Raw genomic sequence first — 20,111 nt, forward strand, 5'->3', positions numbered from 1 at the left:
AGCACAGTGGCCTCCATAATCCTTAAATGGAAGAGGTTTGGGATGACCAGAACCCTTCCTAGAGCTGTCCGTTCGGCCAAACTGAGCTATCGGGGGAGAAGAGCTTTGATGAGAGAGGTAAAGAAGAACCCAAAGATCACTGTGGCTGAGCTCCAGAGATGCAGTTGGGAGATGGGAGAAAGTTGTAGAAAGTCAACCATCACTGCAGCCCTCCACCAGTCGGGGCTTTATGGCAGAGTGGCTCGACGGAAGCCTCTCCTCAGTGCAAGACAAATGAAAGCCCGCATGGAGTTTGCTTAAAAAAAAAAAATCTGAAGGACTCCAAGATGGTGAGAAATAAGATTCTCTGGTCTGATGAGACCAAGATAGAACTTTTTGGCCTTAATTCTAAGCGGTATGTGTGGAGAAAACCAGGCACTGCTCATCACCTGTTAAATACAGTCCCAACAGTGAAGCATGGTGGTGGCAGTATCATGTTGTGGGGGTGTTTTTCAGCTGCAGGGACAGGGCGACTGGTTGCAATCGAGGGAAAGATGAATGCGGCCAAGTACAGGGATATCCTGGACAAAAACTTTCTCCAGAGTGCTCAGGACCTCAGACTGGGCCGAAGGTGTACCTTCCAACAAGACAATGACCCTAAGCACACAGCTAAAATAATGAAGGAGTGGCTTCACAACAACTCCGTGACTTTTCTTGAATGGCCCAGCCAGAGCCCTGACTTAAACCCAATTGAGCATCTCTGGAGAAAAATGGCTGTCCACCTATGTTTACCATCCAACCTGACAGAACTAGAGAGGATCTGCAAGGAGGTAGAGGATCCCCAAATCCAGGTGTGAAAAACTTGTTGCATCTTTCCAAAAAAGACTCATGGCTGTATTAGATCAAAAGGGTGCTTCTACTAAATGGGTCTGAATACTTAGGACCATGTGATATTTCAGTTTTTCTTTTTTAATAAATCTGCAAAAATGTCAACAATTCTGTGTTTTTCTGTTTGGTTTCAATATAACAAAGAGTGAAAAATTTAAGGGGATATGACTACTTTTCATCCCCAGTGTACAATACAAGGGGTATCAGAGGGCCCTGCTCATTAGACTGACCTTTTTTTTGTTAAGTCTGGCTTTAAATAGTAGGGTGTCTTTCTCATTTTGCATTACGGTGAAAAACCTGTGCTGCAGCTGCCCCCCCAGAGCCCTCCCTTTTTCTTACCTGAACCAGTTTGTTCCAGCGACGAGCGCAAGTCCAGCTGATGTCTCTGTCCTCATTGGATTGATTGACAGCAGCATGAGCCATTGGCTCCCGCTGCTGTCAATCAAATCCAGTGACATGAGAACAGGGCCAAGACCTGCTGTCTGTGTCAATGGATGCAGCAGCGGGACTTGTAAGTGCGCCCATACGGATGCCCCCATGGAAAGCGGCTCTCCGTGGGGGCACCTGATGAAGAGGGGCCAGGAGCGCCGCAGGGGCACCCCAGCAGAGGAGGGTCGGGGCTGCTCTGTGCAAAACCCTGCACAGACCTTACCTGCACAGAGCAGGTAAGTTTAACAGGCTCCTTATTAAAAAAAAAAAATAAAAATCAAATAAATATACCACCAGCTACTCCAGACCCAAGAGGATACCAGATAAAGTAGGAATTCAACATAAAGAAAAAGTTCTTTTAGAGCAAACAGCCATTTTTAAGTGTTTTAATCACACAAATAGTGTGGATGGGACTATTCGTGTCATCTAAAAGAGAAATATAGCTTTTTATTTAATAACATACATACTCACCTAGGTGGTTGCAGCTGTCCCCCGCTACCTCCTAGACTGAGCGATCAAAGTCCACTGATTGCCTAGCTCTCGCTCTTCAGCCTGCAGAGAGCCGTGGGCCGTCAGTCACCAGTTCTCTGCTCTGCCACTCCAGCGCTTGCTGGGACACTTGGCTGTGGAGGGGGCTTGGGTGGCTGGCTCAGGCTCTCAGCGAGGCTGAGCCCTTTGCCGGTCCAGGCATCTGGATGGATCCTGACTGTAAAGTTGGGATTTTGCCTGAGCCTGAACTGGCTTTAGCCCACTGTCAGCTGAAGCCAGGTCACAGGAGTGCAGCATGTACTGCAGTCCTGTGATCCATAGGAGAAGCATTGCCAAAATAACCTTGGCTATACTTCTCCTTTAATCTATGCACATTTATGATGAAGCACAAGTGATTACACTGTTTATTTTGTAGCACTTTTAGCTTCATTTGAGCGCTGTATTTATGGAAGATTTATAGTTCTCACTTTTTTAGACATTAGGGTACAGCATAGACAAACTACTGGAAGCAAATCGCACCATTTTGAAGGGGTGGAGACACAAATTACTGCTCCTCCCACCACAGAGAGAATTCCCCTCAGTAGCATGTGACACCTTTCATCTAAAGCCAGCCACAGGTTGCAGGAAAGAAAAATCACTTGATTCCCCCATCAACACAGTCTGTGTTGATGGGGGAATCCCTCCTGCACAGCCATTGTGTTCTCCCAGCAGGGGGAGCCGTCCCTGCCGGGAGAACACAGTGATTGCATCGAACAACTTGGGTACACTCAGCCTGCCTATACAAGGTGCTGAACCGGCCAAGATTTGAACCATCTATGGCTGGCTTTACAGTGGTGATATTTCCCCACAGTGGCTTGCATCTCTGCCCCATTCAATACTGAGATTTCCCAACAATAGTTTGTGTTTATGTTCCTCGCACAATACTGAGATTTACCTGCAGCAGTGTGCCTCTACTTGATACAATAGTGACGTTTCCCCACAGAAGTTTGTTTCTCTACCCCTCCCTCAATGATGATATTGTCCCCATAGTAGTTTGTGTTTCTACCCCTTACAATTCTGCTATGAACAATACAATGTACTAAATTCACTTTATTTTATATCATTGTCATAGTTGTGTTGTACATACCAGATAAAATAAACAGACTGAATTGAAAATTGTACATCTTTTAATTTTATTTAAAACTTTTAAATACAAAATAGTTGTTTCCCTGATGTAATAAAATACTTAATTCACGTAAGGCCTTCATGCTACAAGGAACATCCTAGTCATTATGTGTCAAAAAGTAGATCAGTAGTACTCTGGTTTTTAGAAACTTCTCAATTCAAAGCCCATCCCCAGCCAAAAACGTTTTAGGTTTTGGATACAGCCAGAAAGTGTTAGAGCCTCTGTCAGAGATGAATTGCTGTCAGTGTAACTACTGGGGACACCCACACACAGAAACAAAACTTGTTCTGTAGTGAGGAAAGGTTAGAACTTCTGACAATGTTTTAATTACTATCCATGCCTTCCCATCCTGGTGACAAGCACTTTCCCCAATTAGCAGCCCTGTTGTCACAGGGACATGAAGCGAGAGACCCCAATATAGTTACAGGCAGGAATGAATCTGACCAATTTGTAACACCTTCCACTTTATCCAAGATTAAAGAAAAAAAAATGGCTAAATAAATCTTATCCAAAAAAAAAAAAAAGGAGTACTCATCAGGTCATGTTCCCTTGGCATATTCTGGGGTTTATTCTGAGGTGTCCATATTGGAGGTACAAATACCCAGCAACTTCAGCTCATAAAAATCAGCACTGGAGGTGCGAGATGGCTCTGGAGGTGTGAGATGTACCTTGGTTCACTAATGTATTGTATGTATGTGTATGCTGAATAGCACAGGACCCACAGGCCAGCATTATCCTAAACATACACTGATGCACTCACATCAAGCTTTTGATTGGCTATAACCCCTAAAATTCAAAAATACTTTGCTTACTTTCCTGTAAAATAGTCCATGAGTCCATTATGGCCCATCAGTAAATTTTGAGGTTACCTGGTATACAGCAGGTTCACAATGATGAAGAATGAAGGTGAGAGTGTATATATTTAAGCACCTCACAATAAAGTCCACCTCAAGGAATTCTCAGAAGACAAAAACCCCCTCAGATTTTCAAGGTACTATAATTCCAGAGTGTAATGTAACAACCCTTATATGGTTACCTTATACAAGTGTAGAGAATGTAAAATCTGAACAGCTTTTGGCGTATCTGAGACTTTGGCTTTCATGCATGATACAGTATAGTGCAACACTTTGGTTCCAGGGGGCCTGCTCACCCAAGTGGTGCTCTGCCATACACCACAAGGTCTCCTTTACTTTCTTATTATAATCGATCAGCCACTGGTCATGCTGAAAGTTTACAACATTTTGGGACACCGGGACACCGTTGGGTGCTTAATTGTAAGTGGTAAGCATCCTTTATCCCTCTGGGCTGTATACAACCACCCTAATCTGAGAAATGACAGAGAAACTATTAACAAGCTTAAAATGGTACCTATCCCAATGGAAATGGCCTGTCTGAGAAGCCTCTAATGGAAGCAGCCATTTTCCAAACTGCACATTAGGAAGCTTTGGTCCACAAGGCTCATGTCAGAACTTCTTACTCTCTCATTTTCTGTGACTGGAGAAAGTTCACTTATTTGTGTAGTCTAGAGGTTCCCATAAAAATAAGAAAACATACTGTATAGTTTAACATAGACCTCTCACAAACATATTGAGCAACATAATGTGCAACATATACAAACACAATTAGTTCAATTTACTAAAGGATATGCATGTAAACCGGCACAAATAAGCAAATATCCTCTCAGAGTACAGTAATGCAAATGCTTTGTGCACTTTCACAGAAGCACTAGTGCCCATGATAATACCTCTACATACGACAATTTTTCACTACACTAGCCGGTCACATTTAATAACACAATGATGTGTGCATGCCTTAATGTGCCTTACAGGAACAAAAAAGAAGGAAACAGCATTATTTGAGTGTTCAAAATGCATGGAAAACTGAGACCGCTAAGCACACACTGGACATCAGTGTGCAATCAGATGGGTTCAGAAATGCTACGTACGTGCCTGTGTACCCCCAATGCAAGTGCAAAAATGATTTACACTTGCTCTGGTACATTTGTTTTAGTAAATCAGCCCAAATGTACACAGAAGTCTCCATTCTTTTGCAGCGTCTGTAGCCACAGGTCGGCCTGCAGAGCATTACATCCAATGGATACTGGCGCTAACCCTAAAAGAACACCACATAAAAGACTTCACTTTTTTTTTTAAAGCGGACTGTAAATTTCAATCATGATCGCTTTCTTTTTCAATTTGGACTCATATACCTCATATTTGTTTTAACAATTAAACAAAAACATTGATTTTCCCCACATATTATGAAATAAAAATCATTTTAAACATGTACATTATAATAGCAATTGGTAAAGCAATCATTCAAGCACACATCACATGACATTTTTATCTGACAAGAAATATTGATATTGTATTCAAATTTGATGGCATCTGATCAGAAAACACCCTAACACACATTGCAATCTATCTGGTTTGGATTAAAAATGCTGACTGAAAAGGAAAATCATAATCTGATAAAAAATTGAAAATGTTGGGAACTTTAAATAAAACCCAATACGACACCAATACTAGAGGTGCAGTTAACTTGTCTTTATAGTTATAGGATATAGGCCCAATGCTGGGTGAACACTTGCTTAGTAACTCACTTGTTAATAATATGATGAGACTCTTGGCTCCAGAGTTTGCAACTTCAAAACAAATCACCAAGGTAGCTCCCATATTTCCATCCTCTTATGTTCAGTCTAATGAAAATAGGCTTAGATTTTAAAACAGAAGTGGCTGTTACTTCTCGGCTGCTATCTGACCATCCTAGTCAATTTGGCACATAAAATCTAGCACATCCCTAGTGCTGTACAGCATCCCATGCTCAGTCTGGCACATTGCAGCATAAAGTTAAAGCTGCACTCCAGGAATTATTTGTATTGCATACTTACATTGATCCAGCTTGGCACAATGTATATGCATATTTCACAGCTGAGGGGCCACTGGGGAAGCTGGAAATATAACTGCAGTAGTTAGTGCTACTATAGCAGCCGTTGCCATGTTCTGGGTCCCGTGCAGGTTCTGTATAATCAGGTTCCCCTCTGCACACCAACCACAGAAGGTCACTTACTCAGCACTGCCACCATTCAAAGAAAGCCTTGTATTTTTTTTTCAATTAACACAAGGTGTTCTCTGATTGGACAAGGAGCAAATCATCCCAAGGAAAAAATCTGTTCACATTACTGACTTGTGTTCTGCTTGCAGTCCGACTGTAAATCGTAGGGTGTTTGGGTGGCTTTGAAGAGTTCAGTTTTTTTGGTTGTGATGGGGTCACCAAGTCCTGTGTAGTTAGTTAGCTGTTTGCTGTACAAAGCAGAAATGCACATACGGTACATATGCTTTTAATGTGGGGAATTCTGCCACCCGTGTTCATTTTAACCCTTTTTTGCTAGTGGTAACATGAGGACTTGTGGAGAGGAGGGGTGGTGACCCTAAAAATACTGAAATCATTAGTGGACACAAACACAACATAACTTACATAATTCCTACAAAATCTAAAAGATAAAACTGTACTGAGTTAATAAATAAAGCTCTGCGTGTGTGTACATGAAGTCCTGATGCTCATTCACATAAGGGCTGTGGCCTGTAGTGGGAATCAGTGTTTTTTTTGTTTTTTTTTGTGGCTGGAGCTGTGTGCAGGCAGCCTATCTCAACCTTTTCAACACAGAGGAACCACCCTTGAAATAGTTCTGCGGTCTCAGGGAACCCCTGCTAAAAATTAGAAATCTACAACTCATAATACATTAGTGTGATGGTCAGTGGGAAGAATGGTCTTTACACTTGTGGTCACTGGGAAGAATTACCTCCTTACAGATAGTTAAAAAGATCAATGGTGTCAGTGGGAACTTCTCTGAGAGGCAGAAATTGCCCAATGCTGAAGGAACCCCTAGCAATCTCTGGAGGGAGGAACTCCGTTTGAGAATCACTGCGCTATGGGAACGCAGCAGCTGTATGAACACAGCCGCAGATCCTAATTTGACAGGTGTGTGGATGGAGGTGTATGGCCTCCAAACAAGTATGTAGTAGAGGCCACTTACCCACATCTGCATACCTGTCAAATTAGGATCTGTGGCTGTGGTTGTGCAGCCGTTGAATCCTCAGAGTAACAAGCAGCGCAAGCCACACAACCAAACTGCTCACTCACACTGCGTGGGCCAGAGAACCTGTGTGAATAAGCTTTTTTTTTTTCTACGTTTTTAAAATTTTTAAATTTTTTTCATAATAGTGTTGGGGGCAGATGTTTCACTTGAGTCAAACAGGTACTGTGGACATATATTCCTCATTCCCTTAGCTGCACTGACAAAAGAACAAAAAGCACTCTGTACAGGGGCTCCTGTTCACTCAAACTGAAGCATAGTAGAGACAGTTTACTATACTTCTGTTATGACTAAATACCCCCTTGCTCTCCATCCTGAAAAGATACCCCTGTGTGCCTGAGGCAGCAGAGAGAAAGTTGGCAGAACTGCAAGGAGAAACACACGAGAGCCTGAGTAGCAGGGGGAATCTGATGTGGGCAGGGATGGACAGGGAGGGTTAGCTGCTGCAGAGAGCCATACAGGAGGGATCGGTACCAGTAATTGCGCCCCCGTCACACCAGTCATCCTTCCTGTCCACATCCACTTCCCTCTGCTGCCTGGCCCCCATGCAGGACAGGTGGTACCCCCTTATTGGTGGCCCTGCATATGGCGCTACTATTAGGTTGCCAATACAGTCGCAATATAGTTCCCTGTTATCAGTCTAATATCAGGCATGTAGAAAAACTTTATTTCCCCGAAGGAAGAAACTTTATACTCCTATAAAACATATAATATTAAATTTGATGGTTCTTCACATCAGATTCAGTTATTCATACAGAGTCAGTCTAAAACAGACAGACGAGTTATGAGTAGTGACACATTGGTCACAGTTGTTCTTATTACAGATATTAACTTTCTAAGATATTGAAGTTCCTTGCTCTTTATTCCCCCCACATCCCTTCTAATGGGAGTCTCACTCCTCTTCCTGCATTCATCGGAAAACAGATGCCTAAAAGGCAAATGATAAAGTCTGCAGTGGAGCTGAGAGTGCAGGCACAAGATTCCACAACAGGTGATTTAACCTGCCATTAATCACCACAAATAAACCAATTTTTTTGAGTGGACTAACCATTTAATAAATAAAAAAACATTTTAAAAGCTAAATTCCAGAAATTCAGCACTTTGTAAAAATTTCAGGCATACCAAGAGTATACTATTAGGTCCAATGAGCTGCCTGCTGCCTCGTATTGTGCTCCAGGAAGATAACTTCCAGTACTTCAATGCGGCTCGTTTCTTCAAGAGCAGAGTCGCAGGAATGGCTATGCCCACCCACTCTCCCCTCCTCCTGCCCATTCACAGAAGCCCTGGTATTATGTTAACTCATTCTCAAAATACAAAGGCTTCTGTGAATGGGCAGCTGTTGTGTATGCTTCTGAGCTGGAGTGCATCCTCCAGGAGTGCAATAAACCGGTTACATATTAGTGAAAAATAAGTCCTTGAGGCGACATACACCTAATTGGACTTAACTCATATAGTGCGCCTGCATTTTTTGCAGAGTTGCTAAATTCCTGGATTTCAGCTTTAAAAGAAAACCTGGTGCTGAGACAAGTATGAGAATGGCCTTTGCCGACCACCTCCTGAAAAAGCTAGAGGCCTAGGTGCCTCTGCCAATACATTCTAAGTCACTGACCCAAAACAATTAAAGCAATTAAATCAGAATTACATAAAAACTACAGATCTGCAAACTTCCTCTAGGTTGGTGGCTCAACTCAAAGTGCTGAAGCTTCCCAACTAGGAAATACAATATGGTTGCACATATGAATGTGTTGCAAAGCAAAACACAGCTTTCTAATACATTATGCACTGTCAGCACTGAACATAATACTATGAACCTGCCTGAGAAGGAAACAAACACATAATATACACAGATGGGGAAAGGTTTGGTCAAAACTGTAATTCTCAGATTAACAATAAATTCCACAAATGCTGGCCTCCAGGCTTCTCTGCTTCCTTTAACAAAAAAAAGGGCTTTGCTAGATGTCACAGCCAAAAAAACTTTAATCTTCCTTCTTTGAATTTAAAGAGAAGAAACAACAGGAGTGACCAATGTAATTTCCTTTGTTTAAAATGGGAATTTCACTTCCATGGGAAAGAAACAAAAATAAAAACAAACACTTTGGCGAATGCAATTCTTGGAGAGGTACAGAATATTCTGGTGGCTTGTGACTCCCCAGAAAAAGTTTAAATTTTTTTGTTTTTGTGAAGGCCCTTTTTTCAAAGCACAGCCAAGAAAAAAAAAAAAAAAAAAAAAAAAAAAAAACACACCACTTAAGGTTCACAATCCATTTTTCTATCTTTCTGGGGTGGACAATCAACCCCAGGGCCAATATGTTTGTTCCAGATGAGCACAGCAGTTTAGAATATTCCTTCACATAGTTTAAGAAATGTCACATTTTATTTTTCACCAGGCAGGCTCTCTTATTCAAATTAGATCTGAAGCATGTCCAGGCTGGTGGAAAAGGCCACAAGACTCTAAAAAAAAGGCTTCCCAGATGAACGCCCTAAAAACTCGTCAAAAAGGCCCATTTACCGTCTTTGAACATCTTTGCCAGAATTTTTCAAAAAATAGGCAACCTTAACCAGCCACAAATGTTTTCTTAGCAGCGCCTTCAGAACAATTTAAAGAATTAAAATGTATATTAACACACAAAGCATATCCCTGATTACCAGACTTGGCTTTGCAATTAGTACAAAGCGCTTGTGGTCTTAAATGGTCAATGGTGAGACACTGTAAATAAAATAAAAAAAACAGTTATACATAAGGTTTGTTGTATCTAATTTTCCACCGTCTTGAGCGAACTCTGAAGAAAAAGTACATAACCATAAGGAATAAGGAAGAGGTTATATAAAGGACCACACACAGACTCATATCTATGTTGGAGAAGCCAAGGCCTAAGAAAGTCACAGACGCTTTGCTATCCTCCGGATGGTAGTTGGAATTTTTGCTTTGGTTTGGTTGATTTTGAATCAACTTGTCTAAAAATTCAGGTCTAGGGTGTTTATGATGCTTGTCTTTGTCAGAGGTATAACTTCCAGGACTCTTTGTAGGGAGTTTGTCACTTTTCTCATCTGCTACACCAGGCTGGTCAGTGTTGGGGTCGGCGTATTGCAGAGAGATCTCCTTGCTACTGTAGTGTTGTTTGAGAAAGGCAAGAACTTCCTCTTCATTCCAGCTGTGGACACCACCCACCTCTTCATGGCATGCAGGGCAAATGTCAGGTGTTGGCCACTGCACTTTCGGGCTCTTTGGGTCTTCACTGGGGGCGCCTGCATGAAGAATGGTACATTAACTTGATCTCTTTATACAAAAAGACACTGGCAAAAATGGTACAATTTTCTAAACCATTAAAAACATTGTCAAAGCGAAAAAAAAAAAAAAAAATTACTATAAAAAACGCTACAATCCTACAGAATCTTTATCAAAAGGGGACTAACAACTGTGTCAATATTGTACAATTACTATCTGTGTAGTAAAACATAATTTGAGTCAATGCTTCTCTATGGTTTCCAATGCTCGTTTTTCTTATACAAAGGGGATACTTACAAAAAAAATAGTCAGTTTCAAGCAGGGGGGATTTTTTTGTTCAGTAAACACGTTCCTTATAGTTTTAGTCTGCTTTCAAGTAGTAATATATTGCTTAAATGTGCAATAAAATTTTGCTTGAGATACTGCACATTTATGGAGAATACAGTGAACTTGTGAGCTCTAAAGCCAAGTGCCAAATAATGTACTAAACCAAACGGCAAGGAAAAAAGTTCATGTCTGTTGCAGCATTTGTCAGTGACAGAGCAGCCAAAATAAAACACACACAGATCAGCACAAGGAACATAACTTGCAGTCAGTAGGATGTGTCCTTTGTTCTGTTATCTCTTCTACTAGGTGAAATTCATGTTTCCTCTTCCCTGTAATCTATCAGTGCTGCAGGTGTTAATAGAACTAAAGGCTGTTACACACCAATAGTTTCTTTTCGTTCAACCCAGCTGGTTGAAAGGAAAAAAAAAAAAACTGCCAGCTTTGGTTGGAGCCTCTGTACTAACGATCCAACATCCATCTCCCCCGCTGAGCTGCTTTGTTCTGACAGGGCCTGCGCCCCCCAACAGAACACTCCGATCAGCGCTCTCAGCCATTTTTACTGCAGCAAAGTTGTGTTGTTTTCTCCCCAGAATTAGCCATCCGATTGTCTGGCATTATTCTTTAAAGAAGTCCAACCTGAGCTTTTTAGGCTGGGCTTCTCCTCTGGGTCACAGGAGTGGAACTCTTTTTACACTCCTGTGACCCGTTTTCTGCGGAGATCGGTCTGAAGTCCGCTCACGTCACTGCCATCAGTCGAGGCAGCGCGTCATCCCAACTTCCAAGTCTGGATCTGCCAGCAGCCTTGATTGATGGCAGTCTCAGCGGCCTGTCATTGCCGATGGCTTGGTTCTCACTCCTCCCCGAGCATAGGGATGCTGTCAGTCAGCATCTCTCCTGCTCTGATCCTCCATGCTCATTGGAGCGATGAGCTGTGGAGGGAGCTGTTCCCCGCCCCTCCACAGCTCATCGCTCCAATGAGTGTGGAGGATCAAAGCTGGAGAGATGCTGACTGACAGCATCCCTATGCTCGGGGAGGAGTGAGAACCAAGCCATCGGCAATGTTCGGTGGCTCGGTTCTCAGTGCAGAGACACCGGGGGACAGCTGCAGCATCGGTCTGATGCTCCATCAACCGAGGTAAGTATGAATCTAAAAAAAAAACGAAAACCCATACTTCTTTTTTAAAGCCTGTTCACATGAATTACATGATTTTAAGTATATCTAATATATTTAAAAGTAAGAGATGACACTAAGTGCATGTTTATTCTTTTGTTGATGGTATCATGGCCACATTTAAGCCTGGTACACAATAAAGTTTTCCTTCGTTCAACCCAGCGGGCTGAAAAAAAAAAAAAAAAAAAAGACAGATCGCTGTACTAATTCAAGCGATATAGGCACAGCAATCTCGCCTTCTGTGCTATTGTCTTCTGACAGGGGTACCCCCCCCAACCACCAGGACACACCGGTCAGCTTTTGCGGCCACAGTGCTACAGTGCTGATTGGATGCATTTTTTTTTTTCTTTGACACGTGTCGAAAGTCGTTGGTTCCTGTCAAACTGACCGTTTTCGGATAACTTTCGGCCCGTGTGTACCCTTCATTAGTGTTGTAATGAGGACTGCAAGGGGACCTTTATGTAAATGCTGTGCCTGCAAAAAGTAGAGTCCAGCCTTTAGAAAGTGGCCACTACCTGGCCTTTATCTCTGGTACAAACACAGTGATGTCTACTGCAGATGGATTTACCACATAAACAGCAGCTGCACTGACTTGGGAATGACTTGTGTACTACTATTTAATGGAATGGCTGCAGTCTGATAAATATTCTTTTAGCCCAAAGACATTTTATTTGCATACCAGCCAGTCGATTATTGACCACATTGTGTTTTCGCCATAGCCACATGACTGCTTCTTCTGCTGTTTTCACGGTGTCCACAGACTCTTTAGCCATTGCTTCAAAATGCTGTGCACACTCACGACAGCCGAAAAATTCCCGAATATACCGCCTCATGACCTTCAGAACAGCCTGTGCATCACTTTCAAAAGCTAGGGAGAACCAAAAAAAAAAAAAAAAATATATATATATCACAACAAAACCAAGAAAAAAGCACCTTACTAGATAATTCATTATTTAGTAGCATCAAATGTACAAAGTTTAGGCAAATTCTAGAAAAAAAAAGATTTCGACTAAGTTATTACATGTGTATTTCAAGTACAATTAGTATAAGAATCTAAAAAATATAGTTCACTTTAGCATCCACTAATTTGAACTACAGCAGCATATTGGGAATGGGACGACATGCAAAATCAGGGTTTTTTGCAATGCACATTGCTGCTGGCCCAAAGCAACTAAAGGAATGGCTCTGATAAGTGTGGATATGCTTCTTCAATGATGACACAGGAGGTGGGACAGTGACCAAACTGAGTCACCTAATGGCAGCAAAGAAAAAGGTCACAGTCCTGGCTATGTGGTTTCAAAGACTACCTGGATCACAAGGCTTTCTGAACAACATTAGAAATCCTCTGGTGGCTGAAAGTTCACATATGTGTATTTCAGTTTTCACATTGTTACTAGACTGTCACTCTTGCATTGGACGTTTTCGCTTTATATGTTATGTATATCTATTTATTAATACTGTCATTATCCTTATTTGTGACCTCCTCTGATTGTTATTGGTCTTCTGTCCCCCCCCCCCCCATTATCTGGGGGCTGCTCCATGCCATCTTCCACAGGCACCACTGGGCTCTATCCCAGCACTATGCGGCTGCCCACTGCCATATCCTGCATATCCTTTTGCAGTATGCAGCGCGTCGAGGACCAGCTGGGAGGTGCTGTCCTCACTCCTGGTCCCGCTTACGTCATTGCCTGCTAGCCACTTGCGTCCCGCGCTGTGATATCATCTATTGCGCAGGCGCGTCCTGTAGGACGAGGCGCAAGTGCAGTGACGCTGTACGGCTGGTCTGGATGACGTCACCTCGACTATCACGCCGATTGGCTGATTACAATTGGGACGTGCATACATAGGTACGCTGGCTCGCCGCATTGAGTCACACACACTTGGTGTGTTACTACCCAGGTGGCTGCACACTATTGAGGGTTCTCCCTGTTAAAGGCAATTCATCTTTATTTTGCTGCATCAAGTTTGGTCCCTTTCCTACTATTTTTACAATACGGTTTGAACGAGCCCCCTTTTTATTTTTAGATTACCCGATAGTACACTCAACGGCGCTCTTTCTTTCTGGGGAGAGTCTGCGATCAATGGCCCTTCTTATTCTGTGGCTTTGTGTACTATGAATGGAGACCTGGGCTAGTGCGCATTTTTTCCCTTTTTGCAACTTACTGTAGCTACTATTGGCCTTATACCTCCTCCCATTCGTTAGACAGTGATCGTGTTTATAACGGGTGAGTTTGTTATACTTTTTTGCTCTGGTAAGTCCAGCTAAGATTGTTCTGCCATTATCTATCATGGATCTCCATTCTCTGATGGTAATACCTGACCCCTCAGCAGCCGCCCTGTTTAACTGCATACACTGCTTTCAGCTGTGATCCTGTTTTTATAGTTTATTGTAAGTACCCCCAACTCTGTTTTACCTTATGCACTAAAAAGTACATCTATATACTTTATACCATTTCTATCCCTATTATGTTTTGCACACCCCCATAGTTGTCTGGTTTGCCTTCACTTAGACAATAATCAGTGTAGCGCTGGACACAAATAATAAGTGCCCATTCACACAGGGGCAACACGACTTCCAGCGCGACTTTGGGAGGCAACTTGGACACGACTTGAGTATGAATCACAGCACGACTTGGGGCAACTTACAACACAACTTGAAGTCGCCTCCAGGACAGGGAACTTTACAAGTGGCCAATCAGAGCTTATCAGCTGTGTGTGAGAAGGAGGGGGCTGGCTGTTTAGTGGAGGAAATTACTTTCTGTTTCCATTCTGCTTCCTGTAAAGTTGCCTCAGTATGAACAGTGATCAGACTTGGAGGCAACTTCCATTGAAATCAATGAGTACAAGTTGCCTTCAAGTCAGATTGAAGTAGTACAGGAACCTTTTCTGAAGTCGGAGCGACTGCAGTAGTGTGCATTAAGACAGATCCATTCACTTACATTGATTTTTTCATGTAGCGCGACTTGAGGCGACTAGGGGCGACTTGAAGTCGGATCCAAAAGTTGCCCCTGTGTGAATGGGCTCTAAATAGTAATGAGAAAATATTGACTACAAAGTATGTTATACACAATCCCTAGTATTACTAGATCCCCAATGGGTGAGATATCATCAGTGAAAAAATTATATATCAAAACGAACAGTGTGACATTAAACTAGTGATGCAATGCACATATATAATATCGTGCCCCTGGAAGACGCATTTTTTTGCGAAACGCAGCGTAGGGCTGAGCGGTATCATCGCGCCACCTCCCACTGTCGCTGTACATCTAACAGGACGAGCTATCTGTGGTCATCCGGCCGGTGCCACAGTCTGTTCTTCCATTGATGATGCTGATTGTCTTACTTACATGTGAGTGTTTACACATTTTTTTACAATAAATCGTTATCTGATTTACACTATGGGAGCCCTCCCTTTCTTTTCTCCTATGATGACATCACTTTGCTGAGGGCTGAGCCCCCTTCCTGTGGGCCCATCCATCTCCATCCCAACATTTGATGCCCTTTTCCAGTTTCCATTTCCATCTTCGCTCCTGGGAAATCCGGACTACTAGGATCTCATAAGCCCTTTTGGACCCTCTGTAACAGGGGGTCATGGGGTTCTGGTAAGCGGCCAGGCTCTTATTGTTGGTGGTGGTCCCACACATCTGAGGCTCCATGTGGTTGAAAGACCCGTGAATGCTATTTTACTCTTTTTCTTTTTGGGTGCTTTTTTATGGACACTTTTTTATCATTCACAATGATTTTCTAACACATTTATTTTGCTTGGACTTTATTTTTTATATATTTGTTTGCACTGATTGCGATATATTATTGCACTTTTGGTTTATGCATTCACTGTCGGTGTGACCATTTGGCCACACATTCACTATTTATATAGCGTGAATCATCCCATTTTTTCTTGTTTATGCTATGTGTTTGTGTCACATTTAGATATCGCTGCTTTGTTACCATATTTTAGACACTTTGAAGCGCAATTATTTTTCCCCCCTTTTTTCTACATATATAATATAAACACATGTGAATTATTATCCTAAAACCTATATCATCATAAAATGAATAGTGAAAATCATATAAGTGATAATCCTTATTGATGTGAGTCCATACCCTGAAGGGTATATACAAGAAAAAAAGTGAAAAATAAAAAAGTGAAATAAAGAGTTCATAAGTGTCTCAAATAGAAAAATAAATCCAAAGAAATCCAGAAAGGGCTTATTGCAGGGTTCAGGATTGCATGATCCACCTTTAGTGCAGCCCACCACCAGATGGTAAAATTAGAGGCTTACCAGAAAGCCTGCGACCTCCCTTACTCAGGGAGGTCAGTACAGGCTTAGTAGTGGAAAATATCCGAGGATGATAGGTTCTCTGAACTATTCTCCCGCTCTCCTCGCCAGACAAGTAGTCCGCAGCAATGGGGACTCCAGTGTGGAAGAAAAGCTCCCAGGGATTCCTTCAGTGCTCCTTCCCAGAAGGGCCAGGTACAAATAAGCCACAGATCCCAAGAGAAAAACAAAAAGGGACTCCTCTGCCATCAGACCCAACAGCCGCGTATAAACGCGAACTGAGTGCACTAACAGAAAAAGGGTATGATATGGGGATTTTAAATAGAAAAGAAAAGGAACATCTGGTTCCTTTGGCCCCCCCCCCCGGTTACCGGTCATATATATTTTGCCAAATGTCCATAAAACTTTAGTGAACCCCCCGGGAAGGCCCATCATCAGTGGCATTGATTCTATTACATCACGTGTTGGTAAATACATTGATTTTTATCTTCAGCCACTGGTGATGGGCACACCCTCATTCCTTAAGGACACAAAACATGTCCTTAATTTATTGAGTGAGGTGGAATGGAAAGATACCTACATGCTGGTGACAGCTGACGTCGCATCACTCTATACTTCGATATCTCATCAACTGGTACATGAGGCAGTGTGGCATTTTCTCTATCGAGACTTCAATATCCCCATCACACAATGTAATTTTGTGATGGAGCTATTGAACTTCTCGATGGAGAATAACCACTTTTGGCATAATGGTGCCCACTATTTGCAAGTGAAGGGAGTGGCCATGGTGGCTAAATTTGCCCCAAGTATGGCCAACCTCTTCATGGCCAAATGGGAGGAAGATGAAGTTCTACATGACAGGCCTGACCAGCTTGTCATGTGGAAAAGATTTATAGATCATGTCCTATTTATATGGGACGGTGACGCAGTATCGGTTGCTTCCTATTTGTCTGGTCTTAATAACAATGACAGGGGTATAGTGCTTAGTTATGAAGCTAGTTCGACTCAGATCCATTTTTTGGATCTGGTTATTAATATTGTCAACGGAAAAATTACGACCCCTACCTTCTTCAAACCAACTGACAGGAACAGCTTCATTCCCCTTGATTCTTGTCACCATCGTTCCTGGTTAACAGCTGTCCCCAAAGGACAATTTCTGCGATTGAGGCGGAATTGTTCAAGCTTAGAACAATTCCACAGGGAAGCATCCACCTTAAAATCTAGATTTTTGAGCAAGGGCTACGATTCAATGACCCTTGATTCCTTAATCTTAGAGGTAGGAAATAGGGACCGTAGGGACCTATTAGTCGACAAACCTCCCCGAACTGAAGACAGAGAGGATTTTGGACTTGCTTTCATTACTACCGATTCAAGCCAACATTGGGCCATAAAAAGGATCATAAAAAAACATTGGCCAGTTATTAAAAATGACCGAATCCTTGGGCCCTTACTGTCAGACAAACCTCGGGTTCTGTTTAGGGGAGCCACTAGTTTCAGGCACATGCTGGCACCCAATGTCCCGGATCCACCTGTGCGTTTGAGCTTTTTTGGTGATCTTAAGGGATTTTCCCCATGTAGAAGGTGCATAGTGTGTAGGGTCAACACACTAAAAGACAGGAGATTGACTGAATTTACATCAGTTAATACGGGTCTAACATAACCTATCAAATCACTAATCACATGTACCACCAAATGTGTTGTATACCTTCTTAGGTGCCCTTGCGGGCTGGAGTATGTTGGACGCACTGTTAGAAAGTTGCACGTGAGGCTGGGTGAACATATCACTAACATTAAGCAAGGCTTCGATAAGCACAGTATTTCCAGACACTATGATCTCGTGCACAACTGAGACCCAACGGGCACTACCTTTATTGGTATAGAGACATATTTTCCCCATTGGCGTGGCAGCAATGGCAAGAGAGCCATTTCCAGATCCGAGACCAACTGGATCTATAGATTGGGTTCTCATGCCCCCAATGGCTTGAATATAGAATGGGACATCAACTGTTTTATTAATAACAGTTGATGTCCCATTTGTGGTATTTTGTCCTCTTAACCATGAGATTGTCTTTTGTTGTTGTTCCTTTTTATTATTGGTCTTTATTTTTATTTTTTATTTTTATTTTTGGTGTTTAGTGATATATTCATGGATTTCTCTACCTATGACTATATGTTTATGACAAGGATTTAATTGCGGATATCCTTATGAGGATTATAATGGGAGAGCCATTTGTTAGGAAGGATGATATTTGTTATGACACTTGTCCGTATTAATTTTTGGGCTGTATTAACTAACATATATCTTGGAGCTTATAAAGACTTCAATTTCAATTTTAACGCTTTAACTTTATGATTTTGCTTTACTTGCAGTTTTAATATTGTCTTCTTTAGCATATTAAATAGTATATATTGGGGAGACATGTTATTGTTTACAAGCTTGACTGTACCTTTTGCTGCCAAATGTCTACATTGTAGAATCCTTTTTATTTAATTGTTTATTTGTTCAGGAACTTTGTAAATGTCCACTAGATGGCACTCTTGTGGTTAGTTCTTATTACATGTATGTTCAGCAAACGTCCCAGCTGTTTATCATTTTTGGGCTAGGTGTTTCCAATAGATTAGAAGCCTTAGACAAACCAATCATGATATCCAGCTTGGTCTCAGCTAACCAATAGCGCTGCTTTCGGCAGCGCTGTCGGACTATATAATGCGCATGCGTGTGCGCGATCACGTACCCCTGATGACGTCAGTTGTGACGAAACGGCCGCAGGGTCACAACACCGACACGCATTGCGCAATGCGCGAACCGATTTTAAACAGCTAAGGAGCTTTTTTCACTGTCACTTTGCTGTAAGTGCTTTTGTTATGTTTTAGCTTAATAAATTGAGCCCTTTTTTAGTCAATCTGCACTATTTGAGTCCCTTTTTGTTTTTCTCTTGGGATCTGTGGCTTATTTGTACCTGGCCCTTCTGGGAAGGAGCACTGAAGGAATCCCTGGGAGCTTTTCTTCCACACTGGAGTCCCCGTTGCTGCGGACTACTTGTCTGGCGAGGAGAGCGGGAGAATAGTTCAGAGAACCTATCATCCTCGGATATTTTCCACTACTAAGCCTGTATTGACCCCCCTGAGTAAGGGCGGTCGCAGGCTTTCTGGTAAGCCTCTAATTTTACCATCTTGTGGTGGGCTGCACTAAAGGTGGATCATGCAATCCTGAACCCTGCAATAAGCCCTTTCTGGATTTCTTTGGATTTCTTTTTCTATTTGAGACACTTATGAACTCTTTATTTCACTTTTTTATTTTTCACCTTTTTTTTCTTGTATATACCTTTCAGGGTATGGACTCACATCAATAAGGATTATCACTTATATGATTTTCACTATTCATTATATGAAGATATAGGTTTTAGGTGAATAATTCACATGTGTTTATATTATATATGTGCATTGCATCACCAGTTTAATGTTCGTTTTGATATATCATTTTTTCACGGATGATATCTCACCCATTGGGGATCTAGTAATACTAGGGATTGTGTATAACATATTTTGTAGTCAATATTTTCTCATTACTATTTATTATTTGTGTCCAGCGCTACACTGATTATAGTCTACATGGTTTTTGCCTTATATCGAGGTTTTAGTGTTTAGCAGCAGGACTTCTCATTACAATTTTGCCATTAATAATTCACCTATTTTATGTTTTCACTACTTATGCACTTAGCGCAGTTCTTTGTTTATTTTTGGTTTGCCTTCACTGTCTGAGGTTGCTTTGTGGGCTGCCCACCTCCCATGGGGGGGGGATGGGTGAAATGGAAGACCGTATTAACTGGCCTCCTGAAGAAGCGCAAGGCGCGTAACATGTAGCCCAAGATGTTACTTCACTGCAATATAACTGTACTCTTGTATTCACCATTACTACACAGCAAATTCATTTGTTGTCAGATTCCATGTAACGATAAGTCGGTTATATTTAGTGCTATATTCCTTTCATTGGTTCATTTTATCAGTGTGTTATTATAAATGGTTTGTCATTTTCTCTAAACACATTTATATTTTTGTAC

General features: G+C 41.9%; 1 protein-coding gene across 2 annotated transcripts in view; it reads right to left on the minus strand.

The window, feature by feature from the left end:
* Positions 1–20,111, minus strand: part of LOC141108237 (LIM/homeobox protein Lhx3) — a 195,282-nt gene that overhangs the window by 45,750 nt on the left and 129,421 nt on the right. The window contains exons 11-12 of one of the 2 annotated variants that reach the window (XM_073599641.1): positions 12,450–12,638; positions 2,934–10,292 (exon numbers count right to left, since the gene is read on the minus strand). The exons of the other annotated variant lie outside the window; for it this stretch is intronic. Of the exons in view, the coding sequence (XP_073455742.1) occupies positions 9,778–10,292; positions 12,450–12,638 (704 nt within the window). The 3' untranslated portion in view covers positions 2,934–9,777. Of the gene's footprint in view, positions 1–2,933; positions 10,293–12,449; positions 12,639–20,111 lie in introns of those variants that run through there. 2 annotated transcript variants of the gene reach the window in all.

This window comes from Aquarana catesbeiana, linkage group LG09, assembly GCF_042186555.1.
Source record: "Aquarana catesbeiana isolate 2022-GZ linkage group LG09, ASM4218655v1, whole genome shotgun sequence".
Classification (NCBI taxonomy): Eukaryota; Metazoa; Chordata; class Amphibia; order Anura; family Ranidae; genus Aquarana; species Aquarana catesbeiana.